Source organism: Ailuropoda melanoleuca, chromosome 4 (assembly GCF_002007445.2).
Source record: "Ailuropoda melanoleuca isolate Jingjing chromosome 4, ASM200744v2, whole genome shotgun sequence".
Classification (NCBI taxonomy): Eukaryota; Metazoa; Chordata; class Mammalia; order Carnivora; family Ursidae; genus Ailuropoda; species Ailuropoda melanoleuca.
The window spans coordinates 110653563-110676007 of NC_048221.1; the positions used below are offsets into that span (position 1 = coordinate 110653563).

General features: G+C 47.6%; 1 protein-coding gene across 1 annotated transcript in view; it reads right to left on the minus strand.

Moving 5' to 3' along the window:
* Positions 1–22445, minus strand: part of LOC117801787 (basic proline-rich protein-like) — a 48745-nt gene that overhangs the window by 15620 nt on the left and 10680 nt on the right. The window contains exons 2-4 of the mRNA XM_034657291.1: positions 8287–8435; positions 7463–8013; positions 3230–3323 (exon numbers count right to left, since the gene is read on the minus strand). Coding sequence (XP_034513182.1) covers positions 3230–3323; positions 7463–8013; positions 8287–8435 — 794 coding nt within the window. The remainder of the gene's footprint in view (positions 1–3229; positions 3324–7462; positions 8014–8286; positions 8436–22445) is intronic.

Genomic DNA, 22445 nt, shown 5'->3' on the forward strand with positions numbered 1-22445 from the left:
GAGATCTTATCTCTCTCTCTTTCTATCTGTAATTATAAGCATGCAGCTTGGTTGCTCATTTCAACTTGAACTGACTTTGCCCGTTCATCATGTGTTGCTAGTCAGGTCCAGTTGCTCTTGCTAATTCCATTCTCTTCTTTGCTCTTGGGATAGCCATTTTTGATGGGCAAGGAAATAAGTTCCCCTCTGTTTAGATTATTTTCCTTCATTCATTAAAAACACACACACACACACACATATATGTAGTGTCTCCCTACCATATGCGAGGCACTATTCTGAGCATTTGAGATATATTTGTGAACAAAATAGACAAAGATTCCTGTGTGTGTGTTGGGGGGGGTGGATAATAAACATAACAGATGTAAATTACACAGTATGTTAGAAGGTAATAAGTGCCATGGGGACAAAAAACTCCCAAGACTGTGCACGTTAAGGGTGATCTGGAGTGTTGGAATATAGGAGAAGGGGTAAATTTCAGTATTAAACAGGGTGGACAGGGTGGAACTCATTGAAAAGGTAAGATATAAAGACTGAAAGAGTGAGAGAGTTCATCAGGTAGATTTCTGGGGCAAGAGCGTCAGGCTGAGGTTAGAGGCAGAGCAGGGACCTCCATGTGGAAACATGCCTCAGGTGTCAAGACACAGGAACAGCAAGGAGGCTGGACTCCCAGAATAAGCGAAGGCAAGGGTATCAGGAGAGAAAGAGAGAGGCAAGGGGTGAGTGGACTGGACAGATAATGCACGACCCTTCTGGCCATTGTAGAGACTTTGATTTTTACACTGGGAGAAATAGGGAGCTACTGAAGAATTATCCTAAAAGAAATGGAGGGGGTGACTACTGAAGGGTTTTGATTAGAGAAGTGCTATGATCTCAGGGATATTTTAAAGGGGTAAGTCTGGCTTCTGTGTTGAAGGTGTGAGTAGAAGCAGGTAGACTCGACAGGAGGCTACAGTAGTAATCCAGGAGACAGATGATGGTGACTTGGACTCATTTGGCAGCAATGAAGGCGATGAGATGTGGTTGGATTCGGATGCACTTCTAAGACAGAATTAATTCCTGTCAGATCTGATGTTTCTATAATAGGAAGACTGGAGTCTAGAGTGACTCAGTTTTGGGCCTGAGCACCTGGAAGAATGGAGTTGCCATCAATTGTGATGGGAAAGACTGCAGACAGATCAAGTTTGGGGAAACAACTCATGAATTCTGTTTGGACATCCCGAGTTTGGAGAGATGGAACAGTTAGAAATATGGGTCTAGGGGCGCCTGGGTGTTGCAGTTGTTAAGCGACTGCCTTCGGCTCAGGGCGTGATCCCAGCGTTCTGGGATCAAGCCCCACGTCAGGCTCCTCTACTGGGAGCCTGCTTCTTCCTCTCCCACTCCCCCTGCTTGTGTTCCCTCTCTCGCTGGCTGTCTCTGTCAAATAAATAAATAAAATCTTTAAAAAAAAAATAAAAAGAAATATGGGTCTAGAGTTCAGAGAATAGGTCTGGGCCAGAGAAATAAATGTGGGTCATGGGTGTACTGATGGTATTTAAAAACCACATACGTGTATGAGATCAAAAGAGGTGGATGAGGAAGAGTAGAGGACTGAGGTCTGAGGCCTGGATACGTCAACATTTAGCGATCAGGCAAAAGAGGCAGAACCAGAAAAAAAGACCAAGATGGTAGGAGCAGTGAGGGAGGAGGAAAACCAAGAGAGTGTGGTGTCCTCGAAGCCCAGTGAAGAAAGTGTATCAAGGAGGAGAATGTGGTCAACTCTATCAGATGCTATTAATCAGTAAGACGAGAACTGAGAATTGACCACTGGATTTAGTTAACATGTAACTCATGGTAACTTGGACAAGAACAATTTCCGTGGTGGGGATATAAGTCTGATTTGGGGTTGGTTTAAGAGAGAACTAGAGGAGACGAATTGGACATAGCAAGAGTAGAGGATTCTAAAGGGGAGCAAACAAACGAGACAGAGGCTGCCAAGGGAAATACAGCCATTAAAAGACCTTGTTGTTTTTTAAGATTTGGGAGAAACAATGGCATGCTTGTGTACTCATGGAAATGGTCCAGTAGAGAGTGACAGTTTGGTGTAGGAGAGAAAAGGAAAAGTTGCTGAAGTAATGTCCTTGACTAGGTGAGGCATGATGGCAGGATCTGCGCAGTTCTCTTCTGGTTGCTCGTATTTTTCCATTGGAGAAAGAATCCAATTAGCAGCTGAGAGTGAGGTTGGGAGGGAAATGTTCAGGGTTTGAGAAAAGAAGGTATGGAACTGTCACCTAGGAGCCTAAGTGAATGAACGGGTCAGGGAAATACAGATATGACCACCGGGCGGCATTAAGGACCCACTGAAGTTCCACTAGCGTGGATTTAAAGTGAGATTGAGCTGCGTGGCTGTGTGTTCCTCTCCAGCCACATTCAGTTGCAGATATGGGTAGTCAGAGGTAGGTTGCACTTGCTCTATCGTCATGCCAGTTGAGTGTGACCAAGAAAAGAGGCAAAGAATTGAAAGTGTGTAGAAGAAAGAGGTGGGGGCGGGGGTATAATTATAATGACTGATCAGAAATTTACACGAGGTCAGGAGGGGAGTAAGAACATCAGACATGGAGCACAGCAAAGGCTGGGGGGCTCAACAGATTGTGGAGGTTCTGCTGGGGTCAAAAGATGGTTGGCATTAGGCAAGGAAGTGAGCTGGAAAGGCAGAAGGTTGCGGTCAGTGAGTGAGTTGTGTGAAACTGAGATTAGGGAGGGGCTGTGGGTAATCAAAACAATCATAATCATAACTGTGGAGGGAGAATTATTGGAGGAGGGGAGTTAAGGGACTAACCCGCCTGGGTGTTGGAAGGGTCATCTGCGTGTGTATGGCAATCACCAATAGTTAAGATAGTGTGATGGAAATACGATCCCTGGGGGTCAGGAGAAGACAGTAGTGTTTGGGTTTTTTTGTTTGTTTTTTAAGATTTTATTTATTTATTTGAGAGAGAGAGAGAGAGCAGAGCAGGAGGGAGGGGCAGAGAGAAGCAGGCTTCCCACTGAGCAGGGAGCTCAACACGGGGCTCGATCCTGGGACCCTGGATGACCGAAGGCAGACACTTAACCGACTGAGCCACCCAGGTGCCCCAGGACAGTAGTGTTTGTATAATCTGATGACATGAAATTCAGTGTGAGGTTCGAGGGTTATACAGAGAAGGGAAGGAGTACTAAAAGTGACAATGAGGACTACGAGGGGCACCTATCTCACCTCCAGGCCCAGGATCCAGGATGTGAGAGAAAAATCACACTTTGCTTGGGAAGCCTGCCAGGCAGCAGGGAACTCTGGGGGACAGCCAAGTGTCCTGTAGGGAAAGAAGTAATGAGAATGATCAGACAACAGGTTGAGGACAAGGGACATTTTGCTAATCATGGATTATGAACTCTAGAGGTCATGGAGAAAGAGTTTCCAGAGTTAGGGAGGGTAGAAGAAGGCCACAGAATAGGGGAAAGACAGGGCCTCATGAGGATCAGACGTCTGGAGACAAGGTGACTTGGGAGCAGGGAGATTGTAGAATTGACACAAACAGGGACAAAGATACAATGAGGTTAGTCCCGTTGGATGCAAAGCGGATGATGGTGGCAAGACTGAGTGTGGGGTTCTGGAGGGATTTCAGGGGCTCCTGATGATGGGGGAAAGTTAGGGAAGCTCTCTGAATACAGTATGCCCCTGACCCAACCTGGCAACTACCCCCACCCTCTGTAATTTTTCACCTTCTTCAAAGGCTGCACCCAACAGTTAGGACAATTCTGCCATATTGTCCACTGGTTTTGAAAAAAGTCGGATATATTTTCCTGTCTGATTTCCAAACTTCCTGTTTCTCCAAAAGCCCTAAAAGTACTTCATCACATCCACCCCTCTCCCCATCCTAGAGTACACAGCCAGGGCTCCGCTGACACTTGTCACATGGGCTGCTGCCCCCAAATAGGTCTGAGTTCAAATAGTCATGGAACCGCCAACCTTCCAGAGGGGCTTTTGGGGAAGGGCAGGGCAGCCTCGAGGTCTGTCAGTCCACCTAAAGCATGTCGTCCTTTCCCACATCTCCATATGAAGCCTCTTGCCCTCTCTGCCTGCACAATAAACTGCTTTGGCAGGAAGAGCTTCCAAATTCAGGGAAGACAGTTTTCCCTCATGTGGTCCACGTTTCAGAGAACACATCTGCTCACCATCTTGGTGAATGAGATCGTGCTTCAGGCCCTGGCTGCCCAGGCCCCAGTTAATCACTTGGTCCTCATCTTCATTCAAGCTCCTCTTCTGGGCTTAGCTCTACCCTGGTCAAAAGCCAGACCATTCCTTTGGGCTCACTCACAGCCTGAGTTGGAGGCCCTCTAATCATCTCCAGGGTTTGCTTCTGGCCATTACCCAAGGCACTTCCAGAAGGAGGATTGGGGAAGGCAGCCCAGGTTGCTAATAAAAACTTGGTGTTCGCTGAGTTAGAAGAAAGGATGAGCTCCTGGGAAACAGGTGATGTTTTTGTTACACAACCACGACAGCTGTTTGAACACCAATTTCTCATCTTGTGGTCTTCTAGGACCCTAGAAGTCTCTGCTCCTCTCTGGTATGGCCTGACGCCTTGTCTGGGGGGAGCCCCGCTTTCTCTCCTACTCTCACCTTAATTTACCACAATTAATCTTCCTAATATTTTAAGTATGGTAAAATGTCCATACTGGTATGAGACTAGTCAGGTTCAATAGTTACCTCTTTAGTGAATCTTTGCATTTTAGTGAGGGAGATGAGGCCCAGCAAATTCCAAAGCCAATGGACCAGGCAGTAGGGTAGAAGACAGGATGGGACAGCCGGGACTGTGGTGAAAGGCAGGGTACCTGTCTGTGCAGCCAGATCTTCAGACTGGAGGGAGAAGCTAAAAAAAATCTAGATATTTCTGTGCACTCTTCCAATTTTAAATGTTTGGTAATTAACTCAACTTAAAAAAAAGATGCCAGGAAAGCTAGACAAAATATATCTTGGGACCATGGCCCAAAGTGAGATACCATTGACCTATACAAATATAAGCACACATGTGGTTCTTTTATGGTTGATTTTTAGTAAAAAGGCCACTTGGGCCTCCATGTGGTCCTGAAGTCACTTAGGAAGGGCTGGCCCAGGGCTGACCCTGACCAGGGTGACTTGCATCTAGTCCATTTACAATCCTGCTCGACAGACAGTTTCTTCCTCTATACACTGGGGACTTGGGAGTTGGTTGCCTGGGCCTCTTAGGAGAGCCATTGAGTTCAATGAGGCTGCAATCACTCAGGTCTGCTAGGGACGGGTGAGTGTTGCAGGAACATCTTCCTCACTGTGGAAGGCAGTTAAAGACTGCGATGGAACTGTTTCCATTTCCGGTCAGAGAGACCATCAGAGTTGGTTATCCCACAGCAGAAGTTCAAGTCATGACCCCTGGAGTCAGGCCCTTGGATTCAAACCTGTCTTGTGCTAGCCAGGTATCCGCTTCCTCTGCTGTAAAATGGAGAGTTGATAGCACCTTGTACATAGGACTCGTTGAGAGAGAGCTGCCAAAGCGCTTCCTTAGCACAGTGACTGGACTGTGCTCCCACACTGGAAGAGGAATGGGACCACATTTTTAGAAGGATCACCTACTATGTGTTAACACAGGGAGTTATCTAGTTAAAAGTTTCTTTTTACAGCCACATTTAAAAACTGGTAGTTCAGGTCTGTTTCACTCATCATCTTCAAACCTGCTACTCTCTCTCCAAACCATCGGGTCTCTGAATTTCCTGGGGACATTTTTTTGTGTCTGAGTCCCTTAGCCCTAGGTGGTAGAACTTCAGTAACTTTTCCCCCAGTGGGGTCTCCTGCTGCCCAAGACTCTGCCTCATTGAGCTGCACCCCACGGAGGCCCAGGCCCAGCAGGCCGGCTTAGAACATCCCACTACACTCTTGGGAACCAGCCTGCTGGGAAAGCAATTCTCTTTTCTAGTGGGACTTTACCCTCTTGTTTGCACAGACTCCCGGCCTCGCCTTTCCCCTCTTTTAGATGTGCTCTGCCTCCAGCCTGCTTCTTCCCTGCACAAACAAAAAGTGCTACCGAAAATTTAGAATCAAACTGTAAACCGTAAAATCTGCTTGAGGTTGTTGCCTTGCAGCCAAAGCAGCATCTCATCCATCTCGAAAGAGGAGTCAGCCTTCCTTGAAGACTGGCCTCAGCATGGGGGTTCTATGGGAGAAGCCTTCTAAAAATACCAGGGGAGGGAGGAAGTGCCTACAGTTGGGAGTCAGGGAGAGGTATCCTGAGAGGGAAAATGCTCAGGTTGGGGAGTCAGGGGGTGTTAGAGAGAGAAAGGGGAAACAGGCCTCTGATACAGATGAGGTCCACCCCACCCACCCCCAGAGACCAGCCTGCAGTGCCACGGTGGCCTGGAAGTGCCAGGCTCAGAGCAGGATGGGTGGGGAGGGGGCTGCCTGAGAGCTGAGTCTCCAGGCTGGACTAGGATATTTATAGCACCTGTGTTTCTGGACCTGTCTCTACCTGGATTTGTGCGGTCTGTGGCTGTAGCATGTGCGGGGAGTAAGGGGGGGCACATCTTGCTGCAAGGGCTGATTCTTGGCCTTGGGGCTCTGGATGGAATGAAAGTTATAAAAGCAAAATAAGGGGCCATCTGGGGAACACGGAAGCAGAATGGCTCTTTCCTGCTGTGTCTGCAGAGCAGTCGGTGGTCAGGCTTGGTTAAACCCGGGGCTTTCCAACACCACCTAGTGTTATATTTATGGCAGCTGTGGGCGTGGGTTAGGCAGGTGTGGGCGGTGGGGGAAGCGCAGCCTACCCTCCCAATTTGCCTGGGGCTGTGGCTCTCTACTTCCTGGCTGTTCCTCCAAAGGGTTAAAGCCTGAAAGAATGTTCTCTCTCTCTGGGGATCTGCACTTTGAAAGAGGAGCCCAGAGAGCACGTGGTGGCCCAGCCTCTGTTCCAGAACAGCAAAACTGGAGTCCAAGTTTGCAAACCCATCATTCGGGTCCTCATCTACATCTTTCCCTAATCAGTTATGTGTCTGGCTGTTCTCAGACCACATTAAAAAAAAAAAAATGTAAATAGCTGTCTTTTAGGTTTTTCAAAAATCCAGAGGACAAATAATCCATAGGAAGGCTCTGTCTTTGGACCTTCTGCATTCCGTGCATATATGAGGGCTTAGTCTTGAGCAGGCTGGGCTGGGAGGCAGCCACCTACTGTGCCTGTGTGTAAAGCCGGCTCTGAAGGCTCCAGCGGCAAATTAGACTGGAGAAGAGGCCATGGGCAGGGTGGGTAGGAAGACCTAGGAAAGCTAAGGACAGTAGCGATATCCAGAGAAACAAAAACCTCGTTGCTATTTGTCCAGCACGTCATTTTCCTCATTCAACCTCAAGGCGGCACGAATAAGGATGCACTATTGTTAGGGTCACCATTTCACAGATGGAAAGACTGAGGCTTAGAAAGGCGAAGGGACTTGCCTGAAGGTGACGCAGCAAGTGCCAACTTCAGTTTCAAACTCGGATTCAGGGGGAGTCCCAAGGGTCGGCGGCGGCCCGGGGAGGGGGCGCAACGGGGACACAGAAGGCGGGAGGGCGGCCGCGCGGGGCGGGGAGAAGGAGCCGGCGGTGGCGGCCGCGCGGGGAGGAGCCGAGCCCGGGGGCACCGCACAGGCCCGGGCTGCTGGAAAGGCCTTTGGTGGCCCGGGACGAGGGACGGCTGGCCGGGAATCCCGAGCAGGGGAGCGAGGGCCGGGCAGCTGCCTGACACGGCTGGTGACTGGCCCGCGCCGCCCGGCCCCCACCTCCGGGCTGCGCTGCGGTCGGGCAGCGAGCAGGCCACATACCGCGCGGCGCAGAGGAAATGGCTGGAATTCCTCCCGCGGCGCCTCGCTCGGGCCTGGGGCGGGGCGGGGAGGACGCCCGAGGGAGCGTGCGCAGGCGCTGCGAGGCGCTGGCCGGGGGGCGGCCCCCCTCCCAGCCCAGGCACCGGCTCGGGGGGAGGGGGCTCCCCTGGAAGCGCTCCCGGAGCTCTAGGAGGGGCATGGGCCCGGCTCCCGCAGAGAGGCCCCAGACCGGCCCAGCCTCCTGCCCCGTCAACCTGTCTCTGGCTGGGTTGTGCAGGGGGAGGGGGGCATGTGGGGAGGGGTACCTCACCCCTGCTGATCAGGAATCGGGCCTCCAGCCTCTGGGGTGGCTGGCAACACACACAGGCGTGGGCCCCTGCGCAGTGTCGTGCTGAAGCTCTGCGCACTGAGGCCTCTGCAAGTCCCAGCCTACACTTTGGGAAGGCCCTGGCCTGATACCTCCAAATGTTCTAGGCCCTGGCCTTCTGTGGCTTCGCTGCGCAGGCCTTTCTTTACTGCAGGCCTTGGGAGCAAGGCGGGAGTTGGCTTGAAGGGGGAGGCTGACCCCGCAGGAGCAGGCAGGCCGCTGGGTGGTAGAGTATGCGGAGCTGGGGGCGGAGGGCAGGGTTAGTAGAGACAGCCTGAGCAGTGAATTGGCCCTGGTCATGAGGCTGTCTCCGACTGTTCCGGAGTGTGGAGTCATTCTTGGGGTCAGCCTAGCCTGAAAGCTCCCGCGCTTCCCCTGGACAGGACCAAAATGTAACGGGGGTGGGGGGCGGGGGGCAGGATTTGGATGGAGGACCTTAGGTTGGGGTCCAGGTAACGTCTGCTAGGAGGGCAGCCCCTGGGGGCTTGAGCAGGGCCTCGTTGACTCAGTATCTGTCCAATTAAGAATGGCATTTGCCCCCTTTCTGGAAACTCACCAACCAGGACTTGTGCACTTACACTCACCAGAAAGATCCACACTTCCTTTCTCTGGCTGGTGAGTCCCGCTTGGGCTTTCAGCTCAAGTATCTTTGTGAATTCTTCCTTGACCCTCCACTATATTCTCCTCCCTCAATCTGCTTCCATTGCCTACCTTATTTCACCTTTCACGTGGGTTTGTGACCAATTTGTTAATAAATGTGTCTTCCCAGTTAGACAATAGCTCCACGATCGAATCTTATTATTTTTGTGGACTCACTGTCCATAGGTGCCTGCCGTACAGGGAAGACACTTTAAATGTTTGTTGAATGAGTGAATGAATGAATGAGTGAGAGAAAGGGGAAGGAGTTGGGTGCACAGGTACAGACAGAAGCAGAGATCAAAGAAAAAGCAGGCGAGATAAGGATCCTGCTAGAAAGCTCTGACCTTTGCTCCCTGCGTATAGAGAGAGAACCTACTATCTAGGCCCCATTCTGTCCTCTCTCACTTGCAACCCCCAGGTGGGCCCAGTCCAGAGAGGCTGACACCATTACTAATCCCAAACCACTCTGACCTTTACAAGGTGATCCAAACCTTTATCCTCATGACTATTCTCTTTTCTAAAAAGATTTTATTTATTTGTTTGAGAGAGAGAGAGAGAATAAGAGAGAGAGCAAAAACAGGGGGAGGGGCACAGGGAGAGGTTAGAAGCAGACTCCCAGGTGAACAGGGAGCCCAGTGAGGCCTGATCCCACCCAGACGCACTCTTGCTCTTTCTTATTCTGGCTTTAGCCTCTGGGTTTGCCTTTGTTGAGTTGTGAGTGTTTCTGTCTCCTACCCTTCCCCATCTCCTCATCCAAAATTTCCCATGTTGGCCCTCTTCATCCCTCTGCTCCGGGCTCAGGGGGGTCCAGTTCCACATGGAGTGGTGCTGTCCACCTTTTCAGAGGTCCAGAGCACAGAAAGTGATGCCCTGGCCCAGGCTGGGAGCGGCGATGGTGGAGACTTGACTTGCCCCTAGAATGGGACGGCTTCAAGCTTGGAAGCAGGGCAGTGACAGAGTTTCCCAAACTGACCCACATCACTTCCGAGTCCAAGCTACCAGCTTACATTTCTACCCTCTCTGGGGGCTTCTGAGAAGCCAGACAAAGGCGTGGGGAGGGACTCTCCTGCGAGTCCTGGGAGGAAATAGGAGCCTGAGGCTGGCCTGTCCTAATGAGCTCGCCCCTCCTCAGGAGGGCGGTGGCGGCGGAACTGGGGAGGGGGAGGGGATGAGGTGTCATTTCCAGGGCCGCCCCTGCACACGCACCCTTGAGGAGCAGGCTGAGGAAGCCTTGGCAGACCCTTCATACAGACACAGGCAGACAGAAACACAGACAGCTCACAATGACAGTATTGATTCTGGGAATTTTGGAAGTCAAAACCCCTACATTTTTCACAAAAAAAGGAACAGGTTTTGGCATCTTTGCTCCAGAAACAGGAACTGACCAAGACAGTGACCTCTGATAATCACTTCCTCATCGGAGTGCTTAGGAGGGGGTAGGTTCCCTAAGCCCTTCTATTTTCTCCCCAGGGTTCTGTGGGCAGGAGCCCTAGGGTTTTATGGAACAGTAGAGGAAGGAAAGGAAGGGAAAGGGAGATAGTAATGGCAGAGGAAAGAAGGGGAGATGTTTTTAAAGCGGCATGTCCTTGAGGGTTGAGGAGGTCAGGAGCCCCATGGACATGGGATCGGGGCCAGAAGGCACATAATAGGTTCTCAGTGTTATTTTCATCTCCTTATGGAAAGAGCACCCGTATTGTGTGTCCCTTAGAGCTCATGGTTCCTTGGACCCGTATCTCATAGCACTAAAGTACAACAAACACCCTTGCCTATGTCCCCTCCTCAGCATTGACTGAAGACCTACTACATGTCAAACAAGCTGTTAGGTACCAAGTGAATCAAAAACAGCTTTTCCATTGCAGAACTTCGACCTGAATCGAAGGAACTGGCATTCATATAAGAGAGCATTAAGAGAATGAAGCTGACAGTAACTATTGCCAAGAGAGGAGGGAGAGGCCACATCAAGTTGGCAGGGAGTAAACAAGCCTTAGGAAGAAGCTGGCTTTTGAATGGGCCTTGAAAGGCAAGTGGGCATTTTCCATGTAGAGATGGGGCAGAGGACCTTCCAGGGCAGGGAAGGTCCTGCATCAGCAAAGGTGCTGAGAGGTCAAGTGCAAGCTCATCCAAGGTACTGAGAGCATAGGACAAAAGTGGGTACAAAGGAATAAGAGAAGAAATGGCTGGAGTAGGAGGTGGGGTCCACTTTGTAGAGGGTCCTGAATATCAGACTCAGGTCTGTGAGATTTCTCAGGGGACCATGAAGAGCACTTGGCTGGCAATGGCATGACAGATCATGCTGCTGCCTGCTCAGAAAGAAGCAAGGCGGTGGGAAGGAGGGGGAAACAAGGGCAAACAGCCAGACCCATGCATGAATAGCCAGCCAGACCATTGAAGTGTTTTTTTTTTTTTTAAGATTTTATTTATTTATTCAATAGAGATAGAGACAGCCAGCGAGAGAGGGAACACAAGCAGGAGGAGTGGGTAGAGGAAGAAGCAGGCTCATAGCAGAGGAGCCTGATGTGGGGCTCGATCCCATAACGCCAGGATCACGCCCTGAGCCGAAGGCAGACGCTTAACCGCTGTGCCCCAGGCGCCCCCATAGAAGTGTTTTATATTCCCAGCCCCTCATATGTACAACCGACCTGAAATTGGTTCCATTGAGTGGATCTTTGTTGGTCAAAGGTTTTTGCTATAAAAGTCTGAGCCTCAGTTCTCCTATGAGAGCAAAATGAGTATGGAAAGTGGTTTCTGTGTTCCTGTGTGAAAAGGCCAGAGCAGTGATCACTGTGGGCAATCAGAGGCCCTCCTCCTCCAGGACAGGCCAGTGAGGGGTGCCTGTGCTGGCACAGGGAAGATGAGTAGGACAGGGCACAGGTTTGGTCCCTGAAAAGGGGAAGTCATTGGGGTGGCCCAGGTTTGGGGGAAAGGTAGTCTCCTGGGGAGCTGGGGTGGAGGTTTTAGGGGCCAGAGGGGCGCTGGGCAGAGGTCTCTGGGTCAAAAGGTCTCTGAATAGACCTAGCTGGCTCTGTGGCTGTCTCCTTAACAGAGCACTTCTCATGTGGGACGGGAAGGGACTTTCTCAGCAAGAGGCAGAGAGAATTGTATTGGTTGTTGTGTTTTCTAAGTGAGCTCTACGCTCAATGTGGGACTTAAACTCAGGACCCTGAGATCAGGAATTGCATGCTCCATGGACTGAGCTGGTTGTTGTGTTTTTAGAAATAGACTTTATTTATCTTCCTAGACTGTGAATGCCTAGAGAACATAGGTGGGATTTCTCACAGGTCCTAGTACTCACTGGGCACTCAATAAAAGCAGAAGGAAAGAATCCGGGTCAGACGCCACATTATGAGGGGAAGTCTTGGGGGTGACAGCAATAGCTGAGTTTACTGTTTTTTTTTTTTTTAAGATTTTTTATTTATTTGACAGAGATAGAGATAGCCAGCGAGAGAGGGAACACAAGCAGGGGGAGTGCGAGAGGAAGAAGCAGGCCCACAGCAGAAGAGCCCGATGTGGGGCTCGATCCCAGAACGCCGGGATCACGCCCTGAGCCGAAGGCAGACGCCTAACCGCTGCACCACCCAGGCGCCCCTGAGTTTACTGTTTTATCACGAATCCCCCTCTGTGACTTCTATGAGTGTGGCTGACCTGACATCCCCACCACTTTCTCTGCACTTAGCTCTGTTTTCCCTGGCTCCCCGCACCCCCCCACACCCCTCCATCTCCCCTGTCTCCCAGGGAACATGTTAGCATTTCATTAATTCATTCCATAAATCTTTATTTATTTATTTTTAAAGATTTTATTTATTTATTTGACAGAGAGCCAGCGAGAGAGGGAACACGAGCAAGGGGAGTGGGAGAGGAAGAAGCAGGCTCATAGTGGAGGAGCCCGATGTGGGGCTCGATCCCAGAATGCCGGGATCACGCCCTGAGCTGAAGGCAGATGCTTAACAACTGAGCTACCCAGGCGCCCCACCATAAATATTTATTATATCAATTTGCCAGGTTCCCTAGTAGACATGGAACACAATGGTGAATAATGCTAATGAGGGAAACAGATAAAGGCCCCAGAAGGCCCTGGGATCCCTCCATGCATGGCCTGATGGGGTCTAAGATGCTACTTGGCTGGAAGCGGCAGAATGGTCCTTGCTAGTTATGATTTTGTGGCGCCATCTGCTGGCCACATGTAGACATGTGGACAGGGATAGATGTAGATGTTCACCCAAAGAAATGGACTATTAAAACAGAGGGCAACACTGCTGAGTACATACCTAAAGCATATACGTGTTCACAAACAAATATATATGGAAACAGAGACATGTAATCATAGAGAGAAATTCAGGACCTGGCACAGTACTTTACCCTTGGTAGGACTCCAGTCCATACAGCTGACCCTCGAACACCACAGGGTGGGGGTGGGAGATGGTTAGGGGCTCCTACCCCCGCATAGTTGAAAATCTGCATATTACTTTTGACTCCCCCAAAATCTTAACTTACTAACAGCCTACTGTTGACTGGAAGTTTTACCATTAACATAAATGGTCAATGAACACATTTTTGGTTATGTCATATATATATAGATATATATACATATATATGTATGTATGTAGTATTCTTACAATAAAGTAAGCTAGAGAAAAGAAAAATGTTATTAAGAAAATCAAAGAAGAGAAAATACACTTACTGTACTGTACTGTATTTATGGAAAAAAATAGACCTGTAAGTGGACCCACACAGTTCAAACCTGTCGTTCAAGGTCACTGGTAATTGCTAGTCTACAAAGTAAAATCAGAATTCTTCAGATTAGCTTTCTTTCAGCCTTATTCACTGCCCTTTCTAGCCAATTGGTTAAGAGTGCTCTGTTGCAGGGAGACATTATCTTTATAACACTGGACAGTACGCAAACCTGCCCTTTGCTCCTTTTCAAGGCTGTTCATTATACCAACATGATTGAAAAGATAGTCAGGAACAAAGAAGTTAGTGCCTTGGCCTGTAAGATGTGCAGAAATGGGAGAAACACATGGAGAACCTTTTGATCACCAAGGCTTTCTGCCTGGCACCATTTACAGACCCAGCACAGGGGCAGGGGCACCCCACACAGAGCCTGTAGGGCTCATTGAATTGAAATGCCAGAGATTAGAGGTCTGGGAGGCTGAGGCAGCTGGAATTTGTGGGACAGAGTACTAGCAATGAGGAAGCTATGCAGAGAAGGAACTCTAGCAATTCACATCGGGTTCTCTTGAGTTTTGGCTAAAGACTAAGCTGTGCATGTGTGGGTTAAGACTCTCCTAAGCCAGGCAAGGGCCAGCTATTGGAAAAACAACTACCAGGAAGCTGTAAGTTGAACAACGTCCAGAGCTCACAACAGGTTGAAAGATGTTCGAGTTCCAACCAGCCCAATTGGAGCATGGAGAGACACTACCTGAGGCATTCAGTAGATATCCTAGTAGTTGGGTAACACCAGCCCTAGAGTAAAGGTATCCTAGATTAGGATTTTTAATTCTGTGCCACTGATATTTTGGGGGAAGGATAATTCTTGCTTTGGGGGCTTTCCTGTGTATTGTACAATATTGAGCAGCATCTCTGGCCTCTAACCATTGGAAGCCGGTAGCACTTTCCTGGTTGTGACAACCAAAAAGTTTCTAGACATTGCCAATATCCTGGGGATAGGCGTAGGGGAAAATTGCACCTAAGTTAGAACCACTGCTCCAGACCCACCCTATCAAAGCACACAAACAAGCATCGAAAGCTTTTAGATTATCTTTAAGTAAGTCAACTATCTGACCCCCCCAATCTCAATAATCTTCAAAGAAAGAACAAAATTCAGCCACTCAACGATGCAACATTCACATTGTCCAGCAGCATCCAATAAAAACTTACTAGCATGCTAAGAGGAGGGAAAACATGACCCATACCGAAGAGAAAATCAATGATAGGAACTAGATCTATAAATGGCAAAGATTGTTGAATTAGCATACAAGGACTTTAAAAGAACTATTATAAATATGTTCAGGGATTTAAAGGAAAACAAGAAGATGATGAGAAGAGAAATACAAAATCTAAAAATGAACCAAAGTATTAAATTTTCTAGAACTGAAAAATACAATACTCAGGGAAAAATTCACTAAATGGACTCAACAGCACAAAAATTAAAAATTGCAGAAGAAAATATCTGTGAATGTGCAAACATAACAACTCTCCCATCTGCAGCCCCCAGAGACTCAGTGCCCTGCGGGGTAATATCAGCAGTCTAGTACATGCATAATTAGAATTCCAGAGTGAATGTGGCAGAAATATATTGGAAAAAAAGTCTGAAAAATGTCCAAATTTGATAGAAGCTAAAAACTCAAATATCTAAGAATCTCAACAAACCCCAAGCTATATACACACAAAGAAAACCACACCAGGATGCATCATATCATGGGTACAATCTAATCACAAAGAGGAAAATCAGAAAAGCAGCAAGAAGAAAATGACATATTACATAAAGAAACCGAAGATAGGAACGAACACTGACTTCTCATCAGAAGGATTGAAAGCCAGAAGAGGGAAGAATGATATTTTTCAAGTTCTATAAGAAGAAAGATGTCAACCTAGAATTCCTTATCCAGCAAAAATATCCTCCAAAATGAAAAGGTCATTCAAAATCCTTCAAATGAAATAAAAATAAAGACATTTTCAAAAATAAAACAAAACAAAACCCAGGGGTGCCTGGGTGGCTCAGTTGGTTAAGCATCTGCTTTTGGCTCAGGTCATGATATCGGGGTTCTGGGATCGAGCCCCGTATTGGGTCTCCTGCTCATGGAGAGTCTGCTTCTCCCTCTCTCTCTGCTCCTCCCCTGCTTATGCTCTTTTTCTCTTAAAAAAAATTTTTTTTTTAAAACAAAACAAAACAAAACAAAACAACCCCTAAAGTTGAGAGAACTCAACACTGGCATAATGTGCTATGTGAAATGTTAAAAGAAACCCTTCAAATTGAAGGAAAATGATAGCAGATGGAAACTAACAGAGAGGGATGAATTATCAAAGCTGACAAAAGAAGAAATAAAAACATGAATGGCTCTGTATCTATGAAAGAAACTGCATTTATAATTTAAAACCTTCCCACAAAGAATATCCCAACTCCAGGCTTTTCTGGTGAACAGGTTAAGAAAAAGATAATACCAATGTGTCACAAACTTTTTCAGAAAATAGGAGAGAAAACACTTTTTTGTGAGGTTAAAGGAGGGGTTGGCAAATATTTTAGACTGTTGTAGGCTGCTGCTCTTCGTCCTCCTTGTCCTCCTTGCTCTCTTCCTTCTTCCCCTCCTCCTCCCTTTTCTCTTGCTTCTCCACAATCCTTTACAATTGTAAAAGCCATTCTTAGCTTGCAGTCCAGAGCAAAATTGCCTAAGGCTCAGATTTGTCCTGCGGGCTCTAGTCTGCCACCTATCGGGCGAAAGCATTAGTAAGCTGCGCAAGTTTTACCAAGGACTTTGGTGAGGCGGTAGAGAAAAGGATATTATCTCACTCCAAGCAGCAACAACCTAATGAATACTCCCATCAGACAATGTTCAAATATTTGGGTTTTTTCCACGTATCTCTTTGTTATTAATTTCTAGCTCAACTCCAGTGTGGCCAGAGAACGTGCTTTGTATAATTTCAAGTCTTTACAATTGTCGAGGTTTGTTTTATGTCCCCCCAAATGGTCTATCTTAGTAAATGCTTGGTGCGCACTTGAAAGGAATGTGAATTTTGCTGTGTAGGGTGGAGTGTTCTATAAATTCAGTTAGGTCAAGTTCATTGATAGTGATGCTTAGATTGTTTAGATCCTTACTGATTTCCTTTCTACTTGTTTTATAACTTAATTAGAGCCTCCGACTGTAATCATGTATCAATCTATTCCTCCTTTCAGTTCTATTGGTTTTTGCCTCACGTATTTGGAAGCTCTGTTGTTCGGTGCTTACAAATGTATATTATGCCTTCGTGGTGAATTGACCCCTTTATCACTAAATAACATCCTTCTTTATCCTTGGTAATATTTATTGTATTGACGTCTACTGTGCCTGATGCTAATCTAGCCACCATAGTTTTTTTGATGAGTGTTTACACTGTATATCTTTTACCGTCCTTTTACTTTTAACCTATGTATATCTATATCTATCTATCTATATATTTTTAAAGATTTTATTTATTTATTTGTCAGAGAGAAAGGGAGAGAGCACACGGCAGGTAGAGGGAGAAGCAAACTCCCTGCTGAGCAGGGTGCCCTATGTGGGACTTGATCCCAGGACCCTGGGATCATGACCTGAGCCAAAGGCAGACGCTTAACCAACTGAGCCACCCAGGTGCCCTGTATATCTTTATATGTAAAATGGGTTTCTTGTAGACAGCATACAGTTAGATCTTGACATTTTATCCCACATGACAATCTCTGTCTTTCCATCTGATTTTTTAGACCACTCATACGGATCAAAATTTAACATCTCGCCAGTTGTTTTCTATTTGTTTTGTTCTTTCCTTGTTTTGTCTGTTCCTTGTTCAGTTTTTTGAACTGAATGCTTTCCTCCTGACTTCTAGGCTACTGTCATCCATTTCACTTTTATGTTCTAATACTTTTCTACTATTCTGGCTTCAGCAGTCACTTATCTGCTATAGTAATTAGAAATAAAAAAAACTTTTATATTTTTATACTTTTTCTGGAGATCTTAAATTTTTTGTATAGCTTTAATTTCTGTTTGTTATCATATTCCTTTTCCCCAGAGAACTTGCTTTAACATTTCTTGATATTTTATTGTCTTAGGTAGTGTTTGAAATTTTTTTAAATTTCTATTTCATTTTGGAAAAATATTCCACTGTGTATGAAATTCTGGGATGACTTTTTTTTTTTTTAATCTTTCAGCATTTTAAATATGTCAGTCCTTTCTCTTCTGGCCTTCATGGTCTCTGATGAGAGACCTGCTGTGATCCTTATCTTTGTTCCTCTGTCTGTATAGCTCCTTCTCCTCCTTACAGTTTCTGCCTCCCCTCCACTGCTGTGAGCAATCACTCTGGCCCCATATATGCACACCCCACCAGTTAGACAAAAGCCTGTCTCTTAGAGTGTAGTTGAACCCCCACCCTTTGTCACTTGAGCAGCTGTTGTTTGCCCTTAGTGGTCTGACTACTGCCACCCCTGTCCATATCTGCATTCAAGCAGCTTCTAGAATATTCTTTCTGGCCATATCTAGTGTTCTCCCTGAGAGGAGTTCTGAGAAATGCTGTCTTCTCCATTCTGTTACACATGCGTAGCATGTAGACCCAGTGATGAGATCTGAAGCTTCATTGCCTGTTAAACCCTGGCCAGGATGGTTTGATGGAGCTCTTGCCCTCTCTTTTTGTCCTTAAAGCATTTTCCTACCAAAGATTCTAGCTTTGTCACCGTAGAACAAGCACAGGGCATTGACTTTTATGTTTTAGTTGTTTTGTTTTTTTAAAGATTTTTTTATTATTTATTTATTTGACAGAGATAGAGACAGCCAGCGAGAGAGGGAACACAAGCAGGGGGAGTGGGAGAGGAAGGAAGCAGGCTCACAGCAGAGGAGCCTGATGTGGGGCTCGATCCCATAATGCCGGGATCATGCTGAGCCGAAGGCAGACGCTTAACCGCTGTGCCACCCAGGCGCCCCATATGTTTTAGTTGTTTTGATTAGAGAAAGGGCTCTGAGTGTGTGTGTGGTTCAACCTGGCAGAGTTATTTTATTTATTAATCCATTTTGCTCTTACTCTGCTTTATCTTATTTATTTTATTAATAACTTAATTTTAAAGATCCTTTCCACTTATCTAACCTACCTATTTACAGTAAGTACCCCCTGGGAGACTGACTCTAAATCCCTGTGGTAAGAATTGCAGGACACGTGGACGGAATATTGTGGGCCTCCTGAGAGAATGGTGAGGAAAAGTTTGGAATCAATTGCCAGGATCAAATTGAATGAATAAGGTAGGGGACAAGGCTGTGGGCAGTCTCTAGTTCTCTCTTGGTATTGACTGTTCCTGGGGGTGGGGTGCAGATGTACCCTGAGGCTGGGAAAGATTTAGTGCGGGGTACAAATTCAAAGCTGCTTCACAGGGGAGCTGTAAGGTGGCATTAGTGGGTTGTGTTATACATCCTTAACTCTGTCCTGGGGGAACATTTTTAAAGTTATTGAACAGAATGGTCTGTAGTGAAACGGAAAGAACCAGGCCACCCTTTGGAAAATCAATGCAAAGAGCTGAACATAGTGGAAGAGAATTTCCCCCACTTTGGTGAGACCAGCATTGGAACGGTGCTGTCTCGGGCCCCCCGGGCTCCAGCAGAGAGTGGTGGGGAGCAGTGGTGTGGGAGCAGAAGGAGGTCTTTCATTACTTGTGAACTGTCCCCTGGGGAGCAGCATTCTGGCAGAGGACACATGGGTGCTCCCATATCCTTAGGGGAGCACTCCTGGCCCTAACAGCTTGAGCATTCCCATATAACATGAATTAGGGGCCAGAGTGGGGAGCGGCAGAGGGACACACACCTGGCTTCACTTAGTGAATGCACTGTGTGCGCTCAGTTGGCAGGCTTCTATGGGATGGGTGTGGGGGGCACTGCCATTTTCCTTCACCCAATTGCAGTAAGGAAAATAAAACATGTTCCATGGAAACATAAAAAGACAAGCACAAAACACATACAAGTATGATTATTAACTCAATTTATAGGGTGGCTATGTTTCTGTGAACCAATCCTTTCCATGTTCAATTCTCTCCTAATATTTCATATGCATATCGCCTTGTGAGGTAGCAAAGAGGAAGTCATTACCCCAGTTTATTGCTGAGGATGAGGAACTCCATGGTAAAAGCTGTATACGTAAAGGATGTTCCGCTAGAATCTAAGCTCCCTTAGGGGCGCTGCCTAGTTTGTTGCTGATTCTCTAGAGTCTGTAGTAGGACTTTAGCGCAAGTCTATGTGTAACAAATATTTGTTGAATGAATGAAACTGTAGTCATTCACACTGTAAAGCAACTCATCCTTTATGTTGCAGGTAAAGTTCCGTTTTCTCTGTCTTATACTTGGTTTGAATGTTGGACTTTAAAAAGAAAGTCTGGGCACAGGACGCCTGGTTGGCTCAGTCAGTTAAGTGCCTGCCTTTGGCTCAGGTCACGATCCCAGGGTCCTGGGATCAAGCCCCACATCCTGCTCCCTGCTCAGGATGGAGTCTGCTTCCCCCTCTGCCCCTCCCCCCACTTGTGCTGTCTCTCTCTCTCTCTCTCCTTCTGACAAATAAATAAATAAAATCTTAAAAAAAAAAAAAGTCGGGGCACCACTGTAATGTGGGCCAAGGGAAGTTTGGTTGTAAGGGAAGGATAGAGGAGAGGAAAGGGAGGAAGAGGGTAAGTTCAGAAGAATGCATTCATCTGTCAAGAAGTCACAGAAACAAGTTATGTATTCCCAGCAGCCCTACCAGCACCCACTGTCCAGAGTGGGTCAATCCCGTTTCACAAAAAATGGCAGCATCTTTGCTCTACATGATGGTAACTGAGTCCTGATTAAAATCCCCCCCACCCCCATCCTACTTCTGTACCTGTTTTGGTCAAAGTCCCAAGTGAAACCTCAGATGATGAGAAATTTTCGTGTGGAAGCTGTGGCATGAAGGGATGTTTACGTGAGCCCCCTTTCCCTGGACTAGTTGCTTCCCAGGATGAAGGGCTGAGTACAAAGTTAGGGAGAAGTGGGGCTGAGCCCAGTGGGAAGCAGGCAGGACTGGGTGACCACAATGTGAAAAGCCCTCAGATTTGATGGAGGGTCAATGTGCTGATGAAGGGGCAGTCAGCACAGGGCCTGCATGAGCTCCATTTTCTAGCCTCTTCTTGCTCCATTCCGCAGGCAGAGTGGAAAGCTGGGGCTGATTTCTGTGTGACTGGGGGCTGGGCCACGAACTGAGGGGTGGCTGCTGGTAGCGGGCCCCTTAGACAGTGGAGGCTGAACGGGGCGGGTGCCCACCTCCTCTCGGTGTAGTTCTTGCTTTTGGCCACCAGATGACAACACCTCCCTTCAAACAAAACCAAAGTCACCTGATTCTTGACACAAAATTGTTACTTATTCTGAGGACATCCCGCTGCCCTGAAGAATTTGGGGAAGGGCTTGGCTACCCTGACTGTCACAGAGTTGTTTGTCCAATCACATTTATTAAGAACTTACAATGTGTGCAGCCCTGGGGTATGTGTTGGGGTGGGGTGGAGGGTGGGGGTACAGAAGTGAAGAGCCCCCGAGGCTACTCCTTCTGTGGCTCTCAGAGCCTAGTAAGGGAGACAGGAATTAAGCAAATAACTAAAAAACAATGAACTCTTTTCAATTGTAGTGTTATAAATGATAAATAGAGAGTGTTATTGAGACCACATTAAGAGGAAGAATTTGATCTCATTAGGGCTGGAAAAAGTCTGCTTTGTTAATGACCCATCATGCATCCTAACCACCCCTTCACATACCCTGTTACACCCACCAGCGCACACTCCATCATAGTCTCAGTTTATAGTTTATGGACCCCCCACAACACCCCATCGTAAAATCCCCTCACAGACTCCACAGCAATTAGAGACGCTATTCACCCCCAACACCTCCCCCACATAACCCTTAACACATCCCTGATGATTCTTTCCCAATCTCTACCATGACCCTTGTTGTAAATCCCACCACTTGCCCCTTTGGAGTACTTCATCACGGACCCTCAAAGACCCCGGTCTTACTCATCTTTGGATCTCAAAGCCTCCCACAGTAGCAGAGAGATAATATGTTCTTGAAAATATTTGGCAAACGCAAGACCAGATGGTTCGATACCCTGCCTCACGTACTCTATCACAGCCCTGTCATGGCTCTTATCACAGAGCCCGGGTCTCAGGCCTCTGCTGCCTTCTTCCTTTAGGCTGGGAAGGAAGCTGCTCCCCTGCCCCCATCAGGCCCCCATCAGGCCGCACTGGCTCCCTCCCTGCACAAGCTTGGGTACTGCGTGGGTACAGGCCAGTTCCTGCAGTCTGACTTGGTCTCTGTCACCCACGCCCATGAACGGTCACCCTTTCACCTCCTCCTCAGAGCGCACCAGGCCCTGATCGTGGGTCTGCCAACTACTCTCCTAGTCTGAGGCTTCACCTTCCCTCCTCCTCTGAAGGGCCAGAGAGCAAAGAAGGGAGCACCCCGGGGGCTGAAAGGGGCTTCAGGGAACCATCCAGTTCAACACCCTTCCTTCCCCCTGCCCCTTCCCTGCCCCCTCCTGTTTATCTAGTCTTTCTTTGGGGAATGTAAACACATGGTTGCCTTACTTAGCAAGTGTAACTCTGTCATGGAACAAGTGAGGAGACCAAGGTCCAGAGAGCAGAAGTCATGAGCCCACACCTCACAGTGGTCTGGGCAGAGCCGGATCTCCCATGCTCCATGCTGTGTCCAAGAGGCCACCCCTTCAGCAGCCTTGCTGTGCACATTAGCCAAGACACGCTACTTCCATTAGGAAGGCACGTCCAATGCAAACCGCTCTAGAGATTGCATTTCAAAGATTGATAGACATGGCTTTTGCATTATCTGCTGTTTCAGATTAGCTATGCTGTGGCTTCATTCTTTAGTGCTGATATTGGGGGGTGGGAGGGATGGGGA